Here is a 25,196-nt window from a genome sequence, read left to right on the forward strand (position 1 = left end):
TGAGCGGAGGGAGGGGCAGAGGGAGAGGGAGAAGCCGACTCCCCGCTGAGCAGGGACCTAGACCCAGGGCTCGATCCCAGGACCCTGAGATAATGACCTGAGCCGAAGGCAGACGCTTAACAGACTGAGCCACCCGGGCGCCCCTCAGTTTTGTCTTTCACGGATGGCTAGAACTCTCAAGAAATTAGAAAAGGAGTCCACTCCTTTCTGAGGGAGTGTCTTCTCGTATCCCCCACAGCTGAGGCCATGGTCCGTGATCAGGAGATACTTCTTCATGAAAGTATTCCCCACCCCCATCCTGGTATCTGACTTGAGCTATAACTTCGTGAACCACTCAGATCTCATTAAGTCCTGATGTATCTTCTGTGAAGTCAGTAATGGTTATTCCTCTTTTCCTCAACTTATAGTCAGGCTGTTGACTGTTTACGGATTATGTAAGGCCTACCTGGGTTTCTGTACTCACGCTTCTTATGAGGTTTTTCTTTTCCCTGAAAATTTTTTTTCAAGTTGTTCTGTTGGAACATGTTACATTCAGCAAATTTATTCAGCAGCGATTTGAAGACTGATGAGACAGTAGAGCGTACTGACAGACAGCCCTGCTCTTGGGAGACAGAAAGGCCTGGATCAGAATTCCACTCTAGCAATGTAACCTTGGAGAGATTACTTAGCCTTCGTATGTATCAGTTTTCTCATCTGTAAAATGGGAATCATTGTATGACGTCATGGAAATGTTGCAGGGATTGTGTGAAATAATGTGTGTTGAGTATTTTACATCAGCTAGTATAGTATTGCTTGAAAAGAATGAGCCTTTCCTTCACCGATGGAGAAACGTTTGAAGTGCTGTTTGCATTTTGGGTTCAGCTGCAATTTCAGAGCTGCCTATCTGGGTTGATAGAGAGCCTTCGCTTCTGCTTTGTTCCATTTTGCCATTCTAGTATCAAGAGAAATCTAAAGTGACCAGATCCAAGTGACACCGTAGGTTTCAAAGTGCTTTTTTCAATTTTTCAAAGAACTCAGAGAACCTGAGTTATCGTTTTGGAAGTTCTACACAAGTGTTTATTTAAAAAAAACGAAGGAGAAAGAAAGAAGTATGGGTCCTAAGGATTGTTGGCTGGGTGTTCAGGAGGGAAATGGCGGCTTTCAGCCTGGACTAGGTTAGCTGCAAGAGATTGGGGCATTGAGACAGAAGTGGCCTCAAATCTGATGTGGAACCACACACCCACCAGAACGGCCGAAATTGTAGAGACTGACAATACCGAGTGTTGGCGAGGATGCCGCATAGCATTTCTGGCTTAGAAAACACTGCCGCTAAACGAGGTACTGTGTAGGACGCAGCAGTCCCACTCCGGGCATGTACGTGAGAGAAACAAAGGCAGATACGCACGTGTACACTTCCTCTCTCTTACCCGCTTGTAATCCGTATATTTTGTCTGTAACCACTGTCTTTTTAAGCTTCTTGAAAGTTCTCACTGGAATAAGTCAGGGAATGAATAAAATCCCCCACCCCCTTTAAAAAATTTTTTAAGTGAGAGACTAAAATTTAATCCCTGAGAAATACTTTATAGATGATGTCTTTGTTTCTCATGGAGGGGAAAGCTGAAATCCAGAGAGGGGACTGGCCTGCCTGAGGTCCCTCAGGAGTCTGTGATGCCCAGGACTCCCAGGACACTGCTGGCCCGGCTCTCCCACAGACACGGGCACAAAAGCAGACGCTCACGAGATCGGCGTGGGCTCCTGCGGAGTCCCAGTGCAGGCTTACCTCTGGCGTGCTGATCAAACGACGCGCCCGGTCGTCCTCGAACCGGCTGCCCGTCGTCCTTAAGGGGTAGGATTTTCCATGGGATTTTTTTTAGGACCGTGCTAGGAAAAAGGGGTCCCCAGCTATTGTTTTGTTTTTTTCTCAGCTTTTACGGTGGTCACTCCTCACCTCACACTTCGTGCTCCAGTGGCTTTGGGCTCCACCCAATGGCTTCGAGTTTGCTGACTTGTTGGTACTGTTCCTTCTATGTGGAAAGCCCTTCCCCAGCTTCCTCACTGCATAATTCTTATCATCTCGATGTGGGGCTCGCTCCCACAATATCCAGAGTATGCCCGTAATCTCGGTACTTAACATGTCCCACTGAAACGATCTGCTTCGTGGCCTCTCTAGAAGCAGCGAGGCTGCGTAGGGCATGTGAGCGCAGGTGCTGGCCTGTCGTTTTCTCCTCTCTGGTACCCAGGGAGGGCTCGGGCGCGTCATTTGGCCTCTGCTTCATTCCAGCAGTAACTCAAAGCCCTTTTTCCTTTTTCACTTCTAATTCGGTAAAAGCTTCTTCTGAAACAGTTAGTCATTGTTTTTTTAACTTTCACTTTTTTAAAGCCTCCAAAAGAGCAAGGAATAGTGTCTTAGCTCATGTTGCCATTACCAAATACCACAGACTGGGCGGCTGGAGCCACAGACATTTATTCCTCGCGGTTCTGGAGGCTGCACGTCCGTGATGAAGGTGCCGGCAGGGCTGGTGTCTGGAGGGAGCTCTCCCCTTGGGTTGCAGATGGCTGCCTTCTAGCTGTGTCTTCACATGGCAAAGAGAGAGAGAGAGAGCAAGCTCTCTGGTCTCATAAGGTCACTAAGCCCATCGTGAGGAACCCTTCCCCCCACCATGAGCCCATCTAACCCCAGTTGCCTTCCAAAGGTCCCATCTCCATATACCATCACATTGGACGTTAGGGCTTCAACATATGAGTTGGGGGGTCGGGGGGGCACAGTTCAGGCCATAGCAGAAGAGCTCACTGACATTTACAGGGTGCGCCAAGCTGTAGAGCAAGAGCTGAAAGCCTTCATGGTTTGTGTAAATCCCTCAAGTGGACTTGAGCTGTCGGGGTGAATCTTGTGTAAGCTTTGTACATTCCTCAGGAGTTCTCACTCTCAGATCTTGCAAAACTGTCTATGACCAGACCTGGAGAAGGCACAGCCCGTGACGTTACGGCCTCGCTCCTCCCAACTGATATTCCTCCAGGAATTGGGATTGAGGAAGGAGGCAGGTTTAAAGCAGCAAAAAGGTTTTCATCAAATGGGCACTACATTTCCTTAAACACTGCAAGGAGGTCTGGATGTGTATCTTTTGGCAAATCCATTCTTTTTCCTCCATTATTACTCAGGATAACAATGTCATGAATTGAACTTATATCAAAAGGAGATGAAAAAAATCCTCAGGCCTTGGAGTAAATATAATTATGGTGCTTTTATTTAAAGCTCCTTTGAGCTGCAATTTATTTCATTTCTAAAAATAAACTGCAGAGATTAGATCTCTCCTTTGAGTGAATCAAAACAACTCAGAAAATTAAACACCTTAGCCACATGCCCTTCCTTCCCAGAAGCACAGAGCACTGTTTAGCTTGGGAGACTGATAGAACTTTTCAATCAGCAGGACAAAATTTTAAAAATCACTTTGGCAGAAACCAATCATTTTAAAAGTCTGTCAGTAGATGAGTACATTTACTGAATAAAATGAAACTGAGAAAGTTGAGAAAAAGTACCAGAATGAAGAATCTATTGACTCCCCACCAGGCTGTCTCTGAATTGAGTTTGAAAGTTAGGGTCATCTCAAATTCTCTGTTTGTCTTCAACAATTGGATGTTCTAAGTATGACAACATTATTTTGCCCTTTATACAGCTTGGCAAAGAAGCAGTCCTTGGCATATTTATAGACTCTTAAAAAACATAGTATATGATAGAAAATTAGACAAGTCAGATATTTTAGGATGAGCTGAGGTGGAATGCCCAGAGAGAGGTAAAAGGAAGAAGCCCTCCAGAGGTACCAGGAAATAGCACATCAGTGTCCATATAATATGGCCACTTGAGAAATGTGAATACTGAAGAGAAAAGTCTGACACCCAGCCTGGGAAAGAGCTAACACCTTCTGCACAACTGTGCCAGGAAGCTACAAATCTAAGAGAAAAAAATGTCCAAGGGCCACAGATTTTTGAAGTTACAGCAAAGGACCAGAGTGAGATGGAATGATCAGACACACAGGTCTTTTCAGTACATAGCATGTGTTGGAAAGTTCAGAGTTCTGATACTTAAACTCTACTACCCACTCCTCTTCCCTTCTTGGGTGTAGACAAAGAGAATACATGCACAAGGAATAGTAGGCAAGTGGGAAACAAAGTTGAGCTGAAAATGTCAAGAGAGTTGAAATGTTGAAAATGTTTAGAGACTTAAGGCTTTCTGCTCCCTATAGGAGGCATGGCTTCCTCCCCATCCTCCATTCCCATCCCCAACAGATGGAGACAGAGACTCCAGGGAATTTTACTGCCTGGATTCAAAAGAAGAGAGAAACCATTTAGAGTCTGGGTTTTGTGTGTAAAGCACTAGAATCCCCCTAACTCGTGGAATGAGCTTCAGTAAACGTACAAGATGAGTAAGTCTTCCCATCTGAGTGAACTTTGATGAGAGTGAAAGGCCAGGAGGCGGAAGAGTTTCGTCCCCCATGGGCAGAGAGAATCATGAGGAAGAACCCAAATGTTGCTTTCACCACCAGCTGCCTTATTAATCCCCATCAGTTGCATCATACCTGAAACTGTCTGAGAGAAAGAGAAAGAGATTGTGCCTTTGAGAAAGTCCTGTTGCCCCAGGCTGGTGTGTGTGTGTGTGTGTGTGTGTGTGTGTGTGTGTGTGTGTGTGTGTATGATCCTAGAGTATGGATCCATATATGATATATGTGATCCTAGACTATGATAAAAGAACAAAGGTAATTAAAATTGTAATGAGTTAATAAGATTGTCACTATCAGGAAGATGTTCAGAACAAATCAAATAAAGCCTCCCCACCTCGACTTACCATGACATCCAAGGAGGCTCTAGGAAAACAGTGGTTAGCCAAGCCTGGTTTGAAAACCAGTAGCTTACCATTTCTCTGGGTCTCAGTTTTCTTATCTATATAATAAATGGAAACCTTTTACTTCAGAGTAGAGTGTTGTACTTTGTGACAGGCCAACATTCAACTGCAGCAACTAGGGAGAAAAGCAAATAAATTGCAAAAATAATATTTTTAAAGAAATCAGAGGGGCACCTGGGTGGCTCAGTGGGTTAAGTGTCTGACTCTTGATCTCAGCTCAGGGCTTGATCTCAGGGTCATGAGTTCAAGCCCTTCACTGGGCTCTACACCAGGTGTGAAGCCTACTTAAAAAAAGAAAAACAAATCAGAGACTGGCAAAAGCAATGAGAACCACATAAATAAATTTCCAGAGCAGGAAGGACCCTTCCTAGGTATACCGAATAACACAAGGTCTTTTCTTCAAGGCGGTCGGCAGGGAGGGGAGGAGCTTGCTGATTTCGGGTGGGGACTAAGGATCCGGCTTGGTCCAAGAAGAGTGGACTGGACACAGTTTGCAGGACTCGTGAGACATAAAGGGGGAAAAAGAATGGAGAGAACAGAAGAAAGCGTGAGAGACATGGGAAATTGTCAAAAAAATCCAATGTATGTGTCACCGCAGTTCCAAAAGAGAGAGATTGGGCAGACACAGTATTTGAAGGGATAATGGCTGAAAAGTTTCCGTAACTGCCGAAAGATATCAGTTGCAGCTTGAAGCTCACCAAACCCCAAACAAAAAATGCAAAGAAAACCATACTTAGGCATATCCTAGTCAGACTGTTGAAAACCAGAGATGAAGGGAAAAATCTTATAAGAACCAGAGAAAAAAGACATTACCTTAAGATAAGCAAGTAACTGACATTTCCCCTGTCACTAGGAATGCCAACGCACAATGGATAACATCTTTAAAGTGATGAAATCTAGGGGAGAGATGAGGGAATCCCAACAGTCCTATTCCTTTATTCCTGTTAAAGAACTGATCACCAACCTGTTCAAAATTACTCTGAGTATATTTGGGGATTTACTGTGTGGAGTTTTCTAGACCCTTACTAAATGTATGTGCTTATTTGATCTCCAGATCTTTCCGAAAATCGCATGTATGTATGTATGTATTTTTAAGTAATCTCTATGCCCAGCATGGGGCTGCACTCACAACCCTGAGATAAGAGCCACATGCTCGGGGCGCCTGGGTGGCTCAGTCAGTTAAGCGTCTGCCTTCGGCTCAGGTCATGGTCCCAGGGTCCTGGGATCCAGCCCCGCATCGGGCTCCCTCCTCAGCGGGGAGCCTGCTTCTCCCTCTCCCACTCCCCCTGCTTGTGTTCTCTCTCTTGCTGTGTCTCTCTCTGTCAAATTAATAAATAAAATCTTTAAAAAAAAAAAACACCTCATTGTAAATCAAGGAAAGTAGTACATAATTTGGATAGATAGACCATGTTCTAAAGTAAAATATAAATATTTGGAGGTAGAATAAAAGATTCTATAAAAAGGAAACCACAATATAATGGTCTGATACATGTTTAGTGTCAGTTAAGGTGTTGGAAGGAATAGTGATTTAGAATTCCTTGCTACTTGAAATGTGGCCTTGACACCAAAAGCACAAGCCACAAAAGAAAAAAACTGATAAATGGGACTTCATCAGAATTACAAACTTTGTTGCAAAGTACGCCATCAAGAAAATGAAAAGACAACCCACAGCAAATTATATATCTGATAAGGGACTTGTATCTAGAATATAGAAAGACTTCTTATCAGTCAATAGTAAAGAGAGAGAACTCAATTTAAAAGGGGGCAAAGGATCCGAATAGACAGTTCTTTAGAGAAGACACACATATGGCCAATAGCCCCATGAAAAGATACCCAACATCAGTAGCCTCCAGGGAAATGCAAACCAAAATCACAATGAGATTCCACTTCACACCCACTAGGATGGCTGTAAAAAAAAGACCAATAAGGTCAAGCATGTGAAGAAATTGGAATCCCCACACTCTGCTGGTGGGAATGTAAAACGGTGCCATAAGTGATAGTTACAGAGATGATGGTGATAATGGTGATGGGGATGATGATGTCTGGCCACAAATGGCCAGGTTCTGGCCTATTCATCGATGTTACAAAGCGGTTCTATGAATTTTGGCAGTTTTGTGGACACGTTTACTCAACCTAATGATACGTCAATAACCAGGGATTCAACCATACCCTCCTATGAAAATTACTAGGGAATTCTTTTTTTTTTTTTTTAAAGATTTTATTATTTGAGAGAAAGAGAGAGGACGAGCGGTCAGGGCGGGGGTAGGGCGAGGGGCAGAGGGAGAAGCAGGCTCCCTGCTGAATGGTTAGCCCAGATGGATGGACGTGGGGCTTGATCCCACAACCCCCAGATCATCACCTGAGCCAAAGGCAGACGCTTAACCAACTGAGCCACCCAGGCGCCCAATGTGACTGGTACTGGACAGGACTTTAGTTTTTGTCTTTTGGGTGTTTTGAGAGGAGACCGATGTGTGGCCGGGGTTGAGAGGCTGAGTCAGGTCGACGTGCCCAGGGTTCAGCAGGACTGCCGCTGAGGGCTAGCTACCCGAGGTGGAAGGGGAGGGTCGGCACAGGAGTCAGACCTGGGTAGTTAGTCCCAGCTCTTCCCTCGTGGTGACTCTGTGCCTTGAGCAACGTCACCTCTAGGAGCTTCAGTTTCTTCACCTGTAAAATGGGCTAAGCACCCTCCTGTGCAGGGATGTTGGGAGGAGCACATGAGCTCATACATGTAACATTACAGAGCGGACGTCTGGCACATTTTTGGTCCTCTTTAAATTGTGGTCACTTTCTTCCCTTACCATCTCTGAACAAGATAGTCATGTCACGTCTTTCCTAACTCAGCTCTTCTTCTATAAAATGTAGGAGTTTGTTGAAAGTCACCCAGGAGTTTTCTAATTTTAAAATTGATCCTTCCTTCCCATGCCCTTCATCTCCTTTTGTCCCTCATCTATGTTCTTGATCCCATTGTGCTTATGGGAAACATTATTCTGATACCTGACAGAGTGAAGACTCATTGTGCACTTGAATGAGGTGATACCAAACTATGAATAGCCACGCCCAGTTTAGCTTGAGCTGTCTTTCGTTAATAATTACACTGATCATTATAATAAATCAGAGGATTGATAGTAAGGGTTAAATTGAATGTTTTTAAATTGCCAAATAGAGTTCTCAGCCTTAGCTGTGGTTGGTGTCTGGTGGATTTGGAATAGTTCCTTGGGTCTTGGGTGAAAAAGAGATAATCTGCTCTCGGTTTATAAATTTTTATGGTTTTACTCTTTACCCTAAAAAGGCCTATTAGTAACATTCATAGGTGAGCCTACAATACAGATGGACTGCAGGACAAACTGACATATACCTCCTGCTCCGTGGCCTGGGAAGGAGTTAGAGCCTCCCTTTCCTTGGAGATGTGGCCACGTTAAGCCATCCGTACCAGCTGCAGAGTAGTTCTTGAGACAGTGCTGGAGTTGGAAGGTGTAGAGCAGAACTCCTCACGTCTGAATATGAAAGCCTATCACCTGGCTGTCTGTTCAAATGTAGATGTTGTTCAGTAGGTCTGAAGTGGGGCCTGATACTCTGCATTTCCTATGGGCTCCCAGGTGGTGTTAATGGCAAGGGCATGCAAGACATCTCTTCTTGTCTGCCCAGCACTTCCCCTCCTTCCTCCAGGGAAATGTGCCTTCCTTCATTCCAACCCTGAAGTTCAGGGTTGAACTTCCACGTTTTTACATTATTCTCCCCCCCCCACACACACACACCCACACCCCCACCCCCACCCCAGGCATGGTCAGTTGGTTCAGGAGACAATCAGAATCTTTCCTGACATGTTTGGACTTGAAGCCAGAGTGAGCCAGTCGTGAATCCTCCCTGCGGAGCTCTTTCTAGCCTCCTGGAGGTAAGTGGGGAAAGAAGCACAGAGGAGGAGCAGCAGAGTGTCTCTGTTGTTCTCCAGTCTGGCTTCCAACTGCCCCTAATGTATGAAAAGGGATTTAAAAATAAACAAGACTGTGACTTGCCAGCTCCAGTGAAGTGTATCGGCCACTTACTGTGTGTGGGTCTCTGTAGAACATACAGAGAGGAACATAATAGGCCCTGGTGGGGGAGACCACACATTTCCATAGTTTGGCGCGTGCAGTGCCAAGGGGTATGGAAGCCTCTGGAAGAGGTGCCTGATCCACCCAGCTGTGTGGATGGGGTGGGGGAGTCAGGTTCATAGAAGTTTTCTAGGGGCGCCTGGGTGGCTCAGTCGGTTAAGCATCTAACTCTTGGTTTTGGCTAAGGTCATGATCTCAGGGTCCTGGGATCGAGCCCCTTGTCAGCTCTGTGCTCAGCAGGGAGTCTGCTTGAGGATTCTCTCTCCCACTCTCTCTCTCTCTCCCCCTCCCCCCATGCTCTTGTGCGCTCTCCCTCTCTCTAAAATAAATAAATCTCTTATTTTTTTTAAAGCTGTAGAAGTTTTCTAGAAATGGATTTTCAAAAGCGAGCAGGAATAGTGTGGGGAGGCCAATTGTGTGAAGTTGTTCCAGGCAGAAGGTCTTTGCTGAGCAAACATGATGGTGTGAAACCGTGTTAGAAACACTACAATGAGTTTAAGTGGGAGGTGCGGGCAGTCCCCGAGGCAGTGACAGTGCAAGGCCTTTTCTCTGTGCTGCATTCGGTCCCTTTCTTCTTAAGTCGCATGTGTTTAAACAACAACAACAAAGCAATCACAAACAACAAGCCCAACTCTCTGATCCCCCCCTAAATGCATGATTGTCTGGCAGGTTCCCACCAACCACCACTCCCCTTTCACTTTGGACAAACAGAAAATTTGTCTTAGGATCGGAATGCATGTTTAAAAAACAAGCCTGATCTGCTTTAAATACCAAAATCTGCTTCAATAACAGAGGTTGTGACATCCGCTGACAAAGCCAGGAAGTTCAAAGGCCCGTTGGCCGGCACGATGTATTGAGCTCTGCTGTTGTTGGCATCCCTCAGCCCGCGGCTGGTCCTGGTGTTTGTTGTTCAGATCTGTGTGTACGACTGAGACATTCCTCAGACCACAGGACTCTTTCTTCTGGGGGGGAGAATTTGTATTTTTAAACATGCTTTCTGAAAGCAAGAACAACAATTGCTATTTAAGGGCTGCTACTGAAGTCTCCTGAATGGCAAGTTCTAGGAGTAACTCAAAGTCTGTTTCTTGAGCACATTTTAGCCATTTTAAAGGCTTAAAAAAAAAGTTTACACGTTTCCTAACATTCGTCACCAGAACTTTTTCGTCATCCAAAGCTGAAACTCTGTCCCCATTCACACTAACTCCCCACTCCCAGTTCCCCCCAAGCCCTGGTAACTTCCATTCTACTTTCTGTCTCTATGAATGTGATGACTCTAGGTACCTAATATAAGTGGAATCCTACCACATTTGTATTTTGTATTTCTGTATCTGGCTTATTTCACCTAGTATGTCTTTCAGGTTCATCCATGCTGTAGCATGTGTCTGAATTGCCTTCCTTTTAAAGGCTGAATGTACCACATTTTGCTGATCCATTCATCCATTGATGGATACTTGGGTTGCTTCCAGATCTGGGCTATTGTGAATAATACTGCTACGAACACGGGTGTGCAAATCTGTTTGAGTTCCTGCTTTCAGTGGATTCTTATTTTCTAAAAAGGCCATATGAAGGGGCGCCTGGCTGGCTCAGTCGGTAGAGCATGCGACTCTTGGTCTCAGGGTTGCGAGTTCGAGTATCTCTTTAAGTAAGAGATTACTTAAAAAATAAAATCTTAAAAAAAAACAAAAAGCTGTATGGAGCTGGTGTGGGCCCTTTCTTGAGTTTCTGGCTGTGAGAGGAGGCTAACCTGCTGTGAGGGTCCCAGGCCCCTGGAGCCTCCCTCTCTCAGTCACAGTTCCCCCACCTTTGATCTTGGGGAGCCCCTTCCCCCCTCTCAGGTCCTGCCTCTAGGTGACCATGCGTAGGACACTCTGCACCCAGCCATGCACCCTCAGCTACTCCTGGCTTCTGTTTGTTCCTCAGTGGAACTGGAAGTGGACTGGACCCTTGGCATGAGCAGGTGTATCATTCCCACTTTTGAGTGTTCTTGAGCAGCCCCTGGCATATAGAAATCTTCCACTTTGCTGAGGGAGGAATTTGAACCTCACACATGGTGAGGTTGATGTGTGGGTGCAAGTCACTTAGTGGGCAAGTCAGGCTAGCCGACTGCCCAGTGTCTGCCTCTTAGCGAGGCGTTGTTGGCCGCTACTCTTCCCATCTTCGGCAGTGACTTTTGTGAAGTGGTAGAACTTTGGTGAGTGTGTGTGTGAGAGAGAGAGAGAGAAAATGCCTCCAGTGCTGACTGCTAGGGCTGGCAATGGAAGCAAAAGAAAGTAGAGAAGCCCCAGAAACTGATGGTTCTTACTGAAGAGATCACGGGGTGGCCTCTTGAGCTTTACAGTAGCTCCGTAGCATAGACAACTTCACCATACATTCATTACAGAAATAAGACACACCTCTTTGTGACATTTTAGTGAGTGTCTCAGCCAGCCAAAAAGGTGCTCATTGAGAGATAAAACTTTAGAGAAGTCTGAAAAAGTGCCCCGGGAGAAAGGCAGGAGACTGTACAAACATTTCCAGGAAGCAGCACATGGCCAAGGCTCCAGTGTGGCTACTCAACCAATGTGAGTTTAAGTAAGGGCTGGTTTGGAAGTTTTAAGATGTGTTTTTCTTGGCAAAAGGTGCGGTTAATAGGAATAAACAGGCCGGTTGTCTGTCTCACGGCAGATGGGACTCCTCCTGTGCTAGAGAGGTGCTCGGAGGAAGGGAGGCGCGCCTCCCAGCCCATGAGGACTGCAGGCCATGTGGGAGGTGGCGGCCTCCCATGCTAGATGGAAAGCTGTGTGAGAGACGCAATCAGAGAGTAAGGGACGAAGCCCATCAGAGAAGGCCGTGAAGAGCTGGTGAAAAGGGGAGAACCTGAAGACAATGGTGAAGAATGACGAAAGGCCACTTGGGCCCTTCATAAATGTAGGGAGGTGTTCTGTTAACGCCAAGCTGCCAACATCACGGCCATCCATCAGTAGAACGGAGCCTGTTTCGGCAGTTCTAAGAAATCCCCATCGGCTCCATCACAGGAAATACCCAAGAAGTGGCAAAAGTAAAGAGGGATTAACAAGCTGAGTTTTGGTTAAGACTAAGGAAGGAAAAAAAAAAAGAGAAAATGACAGTAAAAGTACGAATAAAAGGGAAGGTAATAAAAGTGGGCACAAATGAGGAAAAAAACAGTATTTTTTTTCCAAATAGCGAAATGTTAATGAGTTGGAAAACCTAGACAAAACACATTTTTGGAAAAAGGGAAAATGACAAACTTGAATCAGGGAGAAAGAGCAGATTTGATTAGGACGGTGGCCGTTAAAGGCCAGTCCCAACGAGAAGTCCAAGGCCCAAAGGGGTTGAAGTCAGAGTTAACGTCCGCAGTAAAGATCACCTTCATCCTTTATAGGAAGGTAAGCAGGGAAGCGGAAGCACTAACTTATGTGGTCAGTATAACCTTGTTTCCAAAACCAGACAGTTGCGTGGCAAGCTAATAAAATTTTAGGCCCCCTCCATAGATGCAATGTCCTAAGTATAATGTTAAGTGAAACAAGGGGAGGGTAGGAGATCCACTGCCATTCATCCTGCCCCCCTCCCCCCAGCACTGACAAATCTCTCTCCCCTTGGTCTTCGGGTTCTGCTTTACAGCTGTCTCACTGACCTGGTTGCCACCTCATTTTTTTTCCTGAAGACAACACAGGTCTGTTTTGTTGTCAGGGTTTTTGCTGGAAATCCATAAAAGAAGCAAACAGAGAGGGACCTCAAGTGGGTAAATTACACGGGTTCTGAAACCTCGCAGTTTCTGTACTGAAGGTTCCTGGTTTGTATTTCCATACTTCTTTTTGAGATGGTACACGAATAAGGATGAGATTCATGTAACCATTCTCCTTCCTTCTGGCCACCTGCTTGCTGCCTGGTTCCCAGATTGGAGACCTGAAGAGGTCTCCAGGACAGCATGATGGCTTTTCACATTTCCCAGGGTGTCCAGACTGAGCAACCCATCCCACGACAGCCTGCTTCTGCTTCCCATTGCAAGAAAGCAAGTCCGTAGGCTCACCTTCCCAATGGAAGCTGTCTTGGATTTTAGAATACAGAATTCTGGGAAAAAAACATCTTTTCCTGAGCCGGCATTCCAACTGGTAACAAAGTTGGGTCTTTGGTTCACCCACACTCTCTGTGCTGCCTGTTTAGTGATACTGTAGGAGTGTGAGTCCCATTACTGCCATTCCAAAGAGACTTTTCTGTCATTTCTAGCTTTGAGAGATGTGGGGGTAACCTCTTCCCTCTCTTTTGGCCTCTAGGTATTTGCAAATATTTTTTTTAAGTTTTTTTTTTAGTAATCTCTGCACCCAACGTGGGGCTCCAACTCTACCCTGAGATCAAGAGTCACACGCTCCTCCAACTGAGCCAGCCAGGTGCCCCTGCAAATAATTAATTAATGATTTAATTTTTCCCTCCCCCAGGAAACACCTGGTTTCTTAAAACTTCTATCGTGGGCCAGAAAGATGGGGCATTAGTAAGGACAGGGTGAGAGATGGTGCTGTGGGCAAAGGCAGGGTGACATCCTCTTATCTGGAGGATGTGGGAACAGGTAGATGAGCACAACTGGCCTTGGGGATTATGTCTGCACATTGAGACAAGATGGAAATGCATATTCTTACTAGCTCCCTGCCCTGGAGAGAGTTGGGTGAGATGTTGGCTATGTGCCTCCTCTTTTGGAGAGTTGGGAAGTTAAATGTTTCTTTGAAGATTCTCACCTCCCAAATAGACTAGGACTTAGCATTTTTTCCACCAAACACTTACCTCAGAGGGAGCACTAAATACAGCGGCCTAGCAAGTGTGTGGGGGGAAAGGACGTGAAGTAGAAACGGGTTATGTCTGGCATCTGAACTAACATGAACTCAGCTTGTAAACAAGGACTCTGGAGAAGGTTACCCAAGTCCTGCTGGTCTGATGGCCTTTTGTTGAAATTATTTCTGCAGGTCATCACAGCTGGCTCATCAGTATTGCTGTTTGATATGACCCTGACCAGTGCAACGGTGGGATGGTAAGTCTTTTGCACAGAGAGAGGAAAAACAAATTCATTGTTTGGGTTTCATCAGGATACTATTTTTTTTCTCTCAAATGTTGAAGAAAGGGTGTTTGGGGTCTATATTTTATTGACTTGTAAATATACATTCCGAGGAGTACATATATATCATGAATATGCAATTTTATGAATTTCCACAAACTGATTATCCCGAACCTACTATAGCTAGCACCCAGATCAAGAAACAGAACATCACATCACCTTTCAGCCACTCGTCCACACGAGCGTAAGCACTACTGGTGAACCACTAGTTTTATATATATTGTTATTTTTCCAAGATTTTATAGCTACTATGATTGGACGAGGATTCAAAAGCAGACCTGTGTGTGTCCAAAGTCCCATAACCTTCATGTACCTCCTTACGACTGACTAGGCAAACACCAAGGATTTACCAGCAGTGGAGTTATAAGAGAAATTAGCCTATATATTCCTCTTCTCACCAGTATGACCATCTATAAAGAACTTCTAGATAATTCGACAGCAACACAGAAGGAGCGTTACCCAGGGCGAGACAGCTCTATTTCTTGTTCAAGGGCTGACATGGTGAACTAAGAATGTCCAGTGAAATGATAGGAAAAAGATCTCATTGTCTTAGGTTTTTTAATACTATATAATTCTATCAGTTAGCTAAAAATATTTATTGAGTGACTACTGCATGCAAAATAAGTCATCATTCAGCCCTCAAGGAGGCGAAGGGGCAGGGAAATCATAAAGATAATTTGTGGGATAAGAGAGCCGTGGTCTGAATGCACAGCAAACGCGAGGGCCGAAGGAAGGAGAGAGGACGGGCCATCAGAGGGCTGTCGAACTGGCCTGACGTGGACCTTATGCAGAACAGAGAGGCTTAGTGAGGCTATGGGGGGGAGAGGGTTTGGGCCCTCTGGCCCCGGGAAGACAGGGAAGGCTGGAGAGGCAGGAGGTGCCCATGGTGAGAGTCAGTGATTTGGAACCAGAGCTGGGGCTGTGGGGCAGGGAGCTAATCCTGTGCCCCCTCCTTCTTCCCCTGCACCTGTCCTTCCAGGAAGGCCTGACACCCACAGCAGGCAGGTGACGTCCAGACACCCAACTGCCAAGATACCTGCTACATTCTTGAGACTCTTCCCCAAATGTCTGTATCTTCACGTTCATGGTGGTAGTCTAGATTCTTGACGGTGGTTTTCTTTCTCACAGATGAGCCTCCACCAACTCTGTTTTGTCCAGAATTTCAGAATGAACTTTTAAGAACCCAGTTGTGGAAGTGAGTGTGAGAACTAGCGGAGTCAGATGGCTCTCCGGCAGGGGGGACGTGCTAAGCTCGAGTATCTCAGCAGCAGTCTGTAAGAAGCCAAGCCTCCAGGCTCTTTCACATCCTGTGAGCTTTATGGTATGCCCTGCACAAAATGGAAAGAAAGGCTGTGTGTACTCAAATCAAGGAAACAGCATGTGTGATTATTGCAAAAGGAACCTTGACTTTGGAATTTCCTGATTTTTGAGAACTCTTGAGTTTAAGGATGGTGTGTTTTCAGCCTCAAAGAATTTTCCAACCACAGAGTGAGCCACCAGAAGAGGAGTGTCAGACCGTATTTCAGACATTCTGTCTTTTGCACAGAGCTAGTCTGCACTGGCCATATAGCGGTGTGCTCAGGCTGAGACTGGGTGACCAGCTCCCGGAGCTGGGGCCAGGGTGGGGCTGCCCTCTGGCTTGTGGGAGCTTAGACTGATCAGAAGTCACAAAGGGCAGGCACCGCAGAACTGTTTTGTTGGGACCTACCATGTTTGCCTGTATCGTCATTGTTTCTTGTTTTTTGGGTCGCAAATTTTAAATTAGTTAACGGTGAGAAATCAGGTGATTTCCCCATAAGGGTCCAGATTTCCAGATTCTGTTGAAAATGGGGACCAACAGTTACGTTGGGCCTGTACTTCCGCATGGCACTGGTTGCTGGAATAGGTAGAGGCGGCCCCCTTATGTGGGCATGGACTATCGAAGTCAGCACAGCCTCCCCCACGCCAGGCTGGCGGACCCTGTATCAGCTACATCCCAACCTCCATTTGCTCGTTTATCCATTCATTTCACAAAAAAGTGTTTGATGGGCTCTGAGGCTATCGACACAGTCTGTGGCCCCAGCGAGGTCACCATCCAGGAAATGAGTGCACGATGCATCATTATCTGCCTTCTGGGGGGCAGGGGCAGCAGCAGCTTTAGCTGCACAGAACAGCTCATGATCTTAAAGTAGGGTTTTTCGGGGCACCTGGGTGGCTCAGTTGGTTAATCCTCTGCCGTCGGCTCAGGTCATGATTCCAGGGGCCTGGGGTGGGGCCCCACATCGGGCTCCCTGCCCATACGGCAGCCTGCTTCTCCGTCTGCTCCTCACCCTGCTCATGCTCAATCTCTCTCTCTCTCTCTCTCTCTCTCTCTCAAATAAATAAAGATCTTTAAAATAAAATAAAATTAGGGTTTTTCACCTCAGCACTTTGACATTTGGGACCAGATAATTCAGGTCCTCGGCAGCCCCTCCCACCCTCTCTGCACACAGCCCCATCAGCTCACACCATGCTGAGTGACAGGTGGGTGTGCATACCCCATCTGCCTGCCGCTGTGAGCTCCTCCAGGAGGGGAACCATAGTCCTGCCCCTGTGCGTCTTTCCACCTAGCCCTAAGGGCTGAATAAATGCATGGCCAGCCTTCTAATTCCTGTATGCAAGAAAAATTATAAACCTAAGTACCGATGTTGGTCAACTTTTAAAGTCTTTTTTTTTTTTAAGATTTTATTTATTTTGACAGAGAGAGAGAGACAGAGAGAGAGGGAACACAAGCAGGGGGAGAGGAAGAGGGAGAAGCAGGCTTCCTGCTGAGCAGGGAGCCCGATGTGGGGCTCGATCCCAGGACCCTGGGATCATGACCTGAGCCAAAGGCAGACGCTTAACGGCTGAGCCACCCAAGCGCCCCTTAAAGTCTTTTCTTAAAAGCAACTGCTCTTGTCCAGCAAATTACCTTGTTTTTAATTACAAAAACAATCTACTGCAAGCCCCGAATTTAAATATCCCAATTAATATTTAATTATTCACTTTTAATTAACAGAGTTTTATGGTATATATCGATATGAATTTCCTCTAAACCAAAATTTCAACAAAGGGGATCTAAGACATACAAAAGAAAAAATTCTGAACTATGAGCAGTGTCCCTGTTGAGTAGAGTTAGTTGTGGGTACCCCTTCTTTGAATCCTTTTTGGACCAGGAGAGACTGTCTTGTCTTTGCAATAGTTGAGGTACAAGAAGAGAAAACAAATAACCAAAACACAACTTCTTTGTTCTGAGGATTCTGTGATCACTTCTCACCTTTGCCAATCATTCACGGAGCCTGCCGTTGATCATGGGTTACCGTCATGCTCGATCTTAGCACAAACCTCACTAACACCAGCAGTCTTTAGAAAGTGGTCTCATACCATCTTTGAGTAACGATGTCTCATGCCTTTAAGTTCAGGACACTGCGTGGAGACTGCCCAAACCCCTTTATTGGAAGAGTGAACTTAGGGGTGAAGGAAGTACTCCCCCAAGTGCATCCCAGAGTGCAGCTAGGGTCACAGTGACTGAAATTTATCAGTTTTCCACTTTAGTTAAAAACTCTAAAATGCCAAGAAGGGCTTTCTACATAACTATCACTAATTACCTCTCAACGCAGAATAATTTATCAGAATATGAACTGTCCCTCAGCAAGTCTCCAAGGGAGTGGTACATTAGGCAGATATCTTTTGGTGAGGAAAAGAGAAAAAGCCAAAATCGTTTGGAATATAGACGGGAGGAGGGCGAGCAAGGATAAGAATTTATCGTCATTCATTGAGAAAATATGTATCGGGTGCTGCATGAAGTACTGGGCCTCCAGCCGGCAAAGGGTACAGTGACCCCCATCTCATGGGGTCAGTAGGTGCTTGAATAAGCACGGTAGCGAATGTAAAATTGAGCCTCTTCTGATGGGAGGACAGAGAAGGATTGGAGGGGTGCTGAGAATAACCTCCCCCCCCCCGGAAGAGAAGCTAGTGCTGAATATTTCTGGCTGGGTGTGCTCTCTACCCTGGTGTGTATGGCTTAGTTGCTTGAAGTGTGTTCACTTCAGGAATGGTGGGGATTACAAGACTTGCAAACAGTTCAGTGAGGCTCTGACTTAAATAGTTGTAATGCTGTTAAGATTCTTGCACCCTGTGTCAGCTTCTCCTGCTGTTTAGAAAACAACATCAAAGCTCACCTCCCTGGCTCTCTTGCCAGTAAACTGAACCAAGGTTCCTTTCCTTTCTGAGCCTTCACTAAGCTGCTTTGGTGTTTCATGCAATAGCTAAGCCCAACGGATGAGATGCAAGGTTATTACACTTGGGCATTGTTCTAAGGCTGTGGGGGGAGAAGGGGCAACGAGCCAGCCCATGGCCTGTACTTCTCCCTGGTGACTAAGGAGGATTACTGGAAGCTGTAGAAATGACTGAGCCCCCGGTTATGTTGCAGAAATAAGCCCCTCCCCAGCCCAAGGGCCTGTGCAGCCTTTGCGCCAGGTCACCATGACTCCGCACTTGCCCCGGAGGGGTTTAAGAAGACTGTGTGTGTGTGTGTGTGTGTGTGTGTGTGTGTGTGTGTGTGTGTGTTCCTTAAGGGATGTTGAAAGGAACAGTAGATCTGCATAAAAGGAGCCTCTGTACCAGAAGAATGGCTTCCCCCTTCACAGTTACTTCTTCATCCAAAGAGAAGAGGCGATAGGGCCCTCCCACGTCCCGGAACTAGACCAGGGCCCAGCACAAATGGGTCGTGTTTCCAAATATGGTCTTTTGGAACTTGGACCCCAGTTTCTCACAGAAACAATCCTGTGAACAGTGATTATAGATCTAGGAAGGTCCTCAGACATTTGCTTTGCTTATAACGTAGATACTAACCTCAGTTACATTATTATGAGTTAAATGCGCGTTCAAGAGAATTTATCGGCTTCTTGTCACTATTTCTAATATTTCTGTACAAAGAAGAAAGTACATTCCAACTTGGAGCTTCGGATATCAGGCACACATCCCCCTCACGCCCTTTGCCTTTCCATCCCAGCTGTTCCCCTGGGGGGTGGGACACCCTCCTGGCCCCCTTCCCCAGTGACTGGCTGCTTGGCGAGTGCCTCTGCTCTCCCCCGGAGGCTTCAGTCACAGGGACAGGAGAGGATGGTGGTTTGGGGCTTGTCCCCCGCTCTCTAGGGTTGTTGGGGGTAAGGGCGTAGATCTGGTCTCTGGTGCTCTAGAAAGCAGAACTTGGACTCAGAGGTGAGGTTGTAAGAAGCAGCTGCTGGGTTGGTCTGAGGAAGGACTTATGCCTGGAGGGCGTACCATTTGCCCAGGGTCTTCCATGAGTAAGATGCCCATCGAGGCTGGCTTGAACCCCGTGGCCGGCTGCTCAACAGCGGGCCGTGCCCCTCATGTGAAGTCTTCAAGCAGAGTCGGGAGGTCAGCTCTCAGGGTGGGCGGCGGTCAACTAGTCAACAGGATAGTATTTTATCGCTTGTCCATTATAGGCCAAGTGTGGGGGCTGATGGCTTCATGTATATCCCTTTCAGCCTCACAGAGACCGCTGGATGTGCCCACCTCCCGTGGCCCGGATGAGGCGAAAGCTGAAAAGCCTGCACGGGATCATGTAGCTAATCAGTGCCTGAGCCACAGTTTGAACCCAGTGTATTGTTTCAATAGTCTCACGCTCAGTTCATTCCTGTGCCGAACGGGGCAAACGGTAAAGTTAGCTTTATGTTGGAGTCATCACATAGGTGACGTTTCTCACTGGGAATGTAGTGTGCACAGCCTCTGTGTGTTTCATAGAGTCGGTACCCCGGGCGTACGTCAGAAACATAAGGACACCATTCGCTGAATGTGAGTGTGTGGCGTATGGGTACATGGGGGAGGTGGGAGAAGACGGGTCGCACACGTAGAACTGACAGGCTCTTGGCACCTCTGACCAAGGGCATTCCATCACCAGGGACCTCCCATCATAATCCTGCAGGGATGGCCCAGCCCAGTGACCAGAAGGCTTTGTGGGGAGAAGCTGGGGATTCAGACAGACAGCAGATTGTCTACAGAGAAGTTTAAAACAGAAAATGTACAGACCCCTGGATGTACTCAATTTGAGGCATGTTAAAATATTCTAACTCCTCCTTCTTCCCGTCTGCAGTTTTCCCACTACCTTTTCATTTTCGAATCGCTGACCATATTTCTTTCTGCTCTGACGGGAAATTCGTGATTCGCCTTTAGTATTTTCATCTCTAAATGTTCTGTTAGTTTCGATGAAATAACAGGGTTCGGAGACCGTCACCTCAATAACGATAAGGTTATGGATACCTGCGTGGTGTTCCGTCATCAACCCTCACCAGCAGAAAGCCCCCAGTGGCTACATGGGACACCGTCTCCCCTCTGTGTCTGCGGCAGAACATTTGCTGGAGCACAGTCAGCTCCACTGGACCAGGATGAGTGAGGCACACCACCTTCTTCCCAGGGGGAAGGAGCAAACCCCACCTTGCAGCCCACTCCCCCTCCCGGCTCACCTCTGGCGTCCACTTGGGACGACCAGGCAGTTACAGGGCCAGACCCAGCAGCAGGGCAGGCTCGGGGGATGGGGGGGACGAGAGAGTCCCCGCCACAGAATGAAGGATCCCTTGCCCTGCTGCAGGTGGGTGCTGGGCAGCTCGGTGGGTCCACGGCTTCCAGGCTCAAGGGACCGGAAAGCTGACCTCTTGCTGTTTTTTGCAGCCTCTTGCTCGGTGGACTTGGAGAGGCCTTGCTGGTTTTCTCAGAGCGGAAGGGCTCCTAAGGGCAGGAAGAGTCGACTCACGGGTGCCAGCTGGGGTACACAGCCCCTGGACGTCGGACCTCCCTGTCAAGTGTGTTAGAGGGAAGAAAGCAGGGATGGTGAGTCCACCGCTTCTCACAGCATGAAGGAGAACTCTCTCCATGGGTCTCTGGGCTGCTGTAGAGAATGGACTGTGTTGTGTCTTCCTGCTCCGAGAGGCTCCCTCAGGTCCCGCTGACCACACCATGCCCAGTGGTGCAGACTCAGCTATGGTAGTCCCCCTGTACAGGGATGGCTCTGCTCACCTGGATGGCTACGCAGGCCTCCTTATTAAACACCTGTCACCAAACACTGCTTTGACTATTTGATGGTGGGCTCAAGGCATTTCGTGGCACTTTCTGTTTTGTGTTTTTACAACCTTAGAGACTCTTCTGGGGACGTCCTTCCCTTGCTCTCATGGGCTTGCCTGGAGCCTACCCTCACTGGCTTACGAGCACAGACAGAATTCCCCAGGAGGGCTTCCACTGGGGGACAGGGGCAGAGATGAGGGTTGAACCAAAGTTCTGAGCCAAGTAAGACACCAGCAAGGACACTGTTACTCTGGATTGAGTGCTGAAGCCTTTTGGTGACCGTGTATTGTGTTGTGTTGAATTCTGTACACACTTTCTTTGCCCACTGTTAGGTTCACTTGCTCCTCAATGAGCACCAAAGGGAATAGGGATTATAATTCCTGATGCTCCCTGGACAGTGAAACAAACATAGAACATATGGATACACACAAGCACACACATTTATATTCATATTCCTTAAAGCTTTTAATCCATTTAATTCCCTGATGGCTCAGAGGAGGTTTCAAATCATTGAACACTGAAGTATATATTTCAGGCTAGATTAAAAATTGAATTAAAACTCTAAACCTAAAAAAACAAAAAAACTCTAAACCTTGCCTCTGGGGGAGTCAAAAGGAATGAATATGCATGAAATGGTAACTTGATTCTGAACCCACAATGAAGGTTTCAGAGAATAGTGTCTAACTCCCAATATTTCTGCCCATGACAGGTTCTCAATACCTTAACTATTCTGCCGGGTGTCGGTTTTGGTCATTTAGAGATAGAGAAGGTAGTGAAGTCATGGTGAGTCTTCCCCAGGCAGGAAGCCAGGATTGCGGTGTTGGACGTGCGCGTCGAGGGAGAACCATCTTTAGCATCTAGGAAATGAGCCTGCCCATTCTCGGCTCTGTGAAGAATAAGGTTAGCTCAGTCAGGGGCCATTCTTCCTGCACGTTCTCTCCAGCTTGTTGAAAAAACAAACAGAAAATGACACAGATGGGAGTGGATTCGTGTATTTGGAACTTGGGTACCTTAAATCCATTTCCTTGTCTTTTCCTGGTCTCTGCGTGTCATTTAAGGTAAAGATGTTCAGAGTGACCTGGACACAGATACTGTTTCAGTTTGCTTTTTGTTCTTCATCTGGGGCGTTAAACTGTATAGAGGCTGAGGGTCAAGTAGAAAAGCGAGTTTAGAATTGCCCTTCTTTTGCCCTCACAAAACTCTCTGTACAACTGAGTTCTTCTTCTGTGGAAAGTGGCATGTGGCCAAATGTCATCATAAGCCTGTCTTTCCAAGTGCCATTAGGGCAAGTGGAGATTCCTAAGTCTGGAAAGAATCATGCACAGTTAATGGGCCCATCTCTGGTTTCCAGGAGACCTGTTCTTTTTTTTTTTTTTTTTTAAGATTTTATTTATTTATTTGAGAGAGAAAGCATGAGCAGGGGGACGCGGCAGAGGGAGAAGCAGACTCCCGCTGAGCAAGGAGCCCAACACGGGACTCGATCCCAGGACCCTGAGATCATGACCTGAGCTGAAGGCAGACACTTAACCCACTGAGCCACCCAGGCGCCCCAAGGAGACCTCTTCTTAAAAGAATCTCTACTGAGGATTTTTAAATTTTTGTTCATTTGATTTTTTTTTAATTGGCATTCCAGAGTCCCATTGTTTTTATTTTTTTATTTTAATTTTTTAATTTGACTAGAGTTGACACACACATTATATTGATTTCAGGTGTACAACTTGGTGACTTGACAAGTTTATACATTATGCTGTGCTCACCACAAGTGTACCATCTGTCCCCATACATTGTTATAATATTGACTGTATTCCTTTTGCTGTGCTTTTTATTGCCGTGCCTTTTATTGCCGTGCCTTACTCATTCCGTAACTCATTCCCTCTCCCCCTTCACCTGTTTTGCCCAACCTTGTACCCCCAACCTCTCTGGCAATCATCAGTTTGTTCTCTGTACTTCTAGTTTTGATTCTGCTTTTTGTTTATTCATTTTTTTTAGATTCTGTTTATAAGTGGAGTCATATAGTATTTGTCTCTCTCTGACGACATTTCACTTGGCATAATACCCTCTAGGTCTGTTTACGTTATCTGACATGGCATGATCTCATCTCTTTTTTATGGCTGTTTAATATTCCATTGTGTGTGTGTGTACACATTTTCTTTACCCATAAAGCTATTGTAAATAACGCTGCAATAAACATAGGGGTGCATATGTCTTTTCAAGTTAGTGTTTTCATTTTCCCTGGGTAAATACCCAATGGTGGAATTACTGGATCATAGGGTAGCTCTATTTTTAACTTTTTGAGGAACCTCCATACTGTTCTCCACAGTGGCTGCAGCAGTTTGCATTCCCACCAACAGTGCACGAGGGTTCCTTTTTCCCCACATCCTCACCAACACTTGTTTCTTGTCTTGTTTAGTTTAGCCATTCTGACAGGTGTGAGGTGATACCTCTTAGTGGTTTTGACTTGCATTTCCCTGAGGATGAGTGATGTTGAGCACCTTTCCATGTGTCTGTTGGCCATCTGTAGGTCTTCTTTGGAGAAATGTCTGTTCAGGTCCTCTGCCCATTGTTTTAATTAGATCGTTTGCTTTTTTTGGTGTTGAGTTGTATAAATTCTTTATAAATTTTGGATAGTAACCCCTATTGAATATATCATTTGCAAATATCTTCTCCCATTCAGTAGGTTGTCTTTTTGTTTTGTTGATGGTTGCTTTTTGCTTTGTTGATGGTGCAGGGCTTTTTATTTTGATGTAGTCCCACTAGTTTATTTTTGTGTTTTATTCCCTTGCCTCAGGAGACATAGCTAGAACAATGTTGCTACAGCTGATGTCAGAATGATTACCGCCTGTGCTGTCTTCTAGGATTTGTATGGTTTCAGGTCTCACATTTAGGTCTTTAATCTGTGTTGAGTTTATTTTTGTGTATGGTGTAAGAAAGTGGTCCAGTTTCATTGTTTTAAAGTCTCAGGTCTTTTCTTACTTTGACACTAGCATGAGGCAGAGGATAAGGTGTTTCTTCAATAGACCATTCTGTTTCCTTCAGCTTCCATCTTTTCTAGGGCTTTTTTTTTTCTCCCCAAGCCTTAACGTCTGTTTTATACCCAAGTTCACATGCTCAGCTCTGAATGTAGGTGAACCCAGAGCTCTGTAGATCCGGGGGCTGGCCCAGATTACTGCAGCCTCCTTAGCTCTCATTATCTGTGGCTCTCTGGGCCCCTCTGGGGGTGGGAATCCCCAGGTAACACCAGCACTCCCTTCTGTCGAAAATGATCCGTTTCGCCATGTCCTGTCGGGGTCCTGATGATCCCGATGACCTTGCTGGCCCGAGGTCAAAGCCAAGGTGCTTGGTTTTTTCATTTGTATAAATAAAGAGTATGCTTTCCATCCGGAGAGGCAAGGTTCTGTGTGATTGTGTATTGTTACTAATTTGCTATGGATAGAAAAAATAAATAAATAAACCGTTTGTTTTTGTGGTAATTTGCCTTTCTCTTCTCTTCAAACTCGCCTGGAGAGTATTGCAAAAATAGTTGTTATCCTTGGGAATGGGGACCAGGGGGAGAGTTCTTGCATCTTAAACACAGGCCCAAACTTCTACCAACATCCAGGCTACTTAGCTCTGAACAGGGAGGGTGACCCAGCTCCTTCTACTGGGCCTGTGCGGTCCAGCAGGGTGACTCGACATAGCCATGTGTGACCATTGAGCACCAAAAGGGTAAGCATCCAAATTCAGACGTGCCGTAAATAAGTGTAAGTATATGCTGATTTGAAAGATTTAGTATAAAAAAAGGATGTAAAATATTTTGTAATAATTTTTATACTGGTTATGGATTGAAATAATATGTTGATATGTTAGATTAAATAAAACATTATCAAAAAGAATTTCTCATTTCTTTTTACCTTTTTTTTTTAAAGATTTTATTTATTTATCTGAGAGAGAGAATGAGAGATAGAGAGCACGAGAGGGAAGTGGGTCAGAGGGAGAAGCAGACTCCCTGCCGAGCAGGGAGCCCAATGTGGGACTCGATCCCGGGACTCCAGGATCATGACCTGAG

At 46.0% G+C, this 25,196-nt stretch overlaps 1 protein-coding gene across 3 annotated transcripts in view; it reads left to right on the top strand.

Moving 5' to 3' along the window:
* TMEM241 (transmembrane protein 241) overlaps positions 1–24,621 on the top strand; it is a 116,233-nt gene extending 91,612 nt beyond the window's left edge. For 2 of the 3 annotated variants that reach the window (XM_073898407.1, XM_073898408.1), the window contains exon 14: positions 20,762–24,621. In XM_073898407.1, the coding sequence (XP_073754508.1) occupies positions 20,762–20,947 (186 nt within the window). In that variant the 3' untranslated portion in view covers positions 20,948–24,621. Of the gene's footprint in view, positions 1–13,922; positions 13,988–20,761 lie in introns of all 3 variants that reach the window. The other variant, XM_073898409.1, reaches the window with a different exon arrangement.
* Positions 24,622–25,196: the final 575 nt, after the last annotated feature.

Source organism: Callorhinus ursinus, unplaced genomic scaffold, assembly GCF_003265705.2.
Source record: "Callorhinus ursinus isolate GAN/ISIS: 27379988/994484 unplaced genomic scaffold, GSC_fseal_2.0 scaffold11, whole genome shotgun sequence".
In the NCBI taxonomy this organism is placed as follows: domain Eukaryota; kingdom Metazoa; phylum Chordata; class Mammalia; order Carnivora; family Otariidae; genus Callorhinus; species Callorhinus ursinus.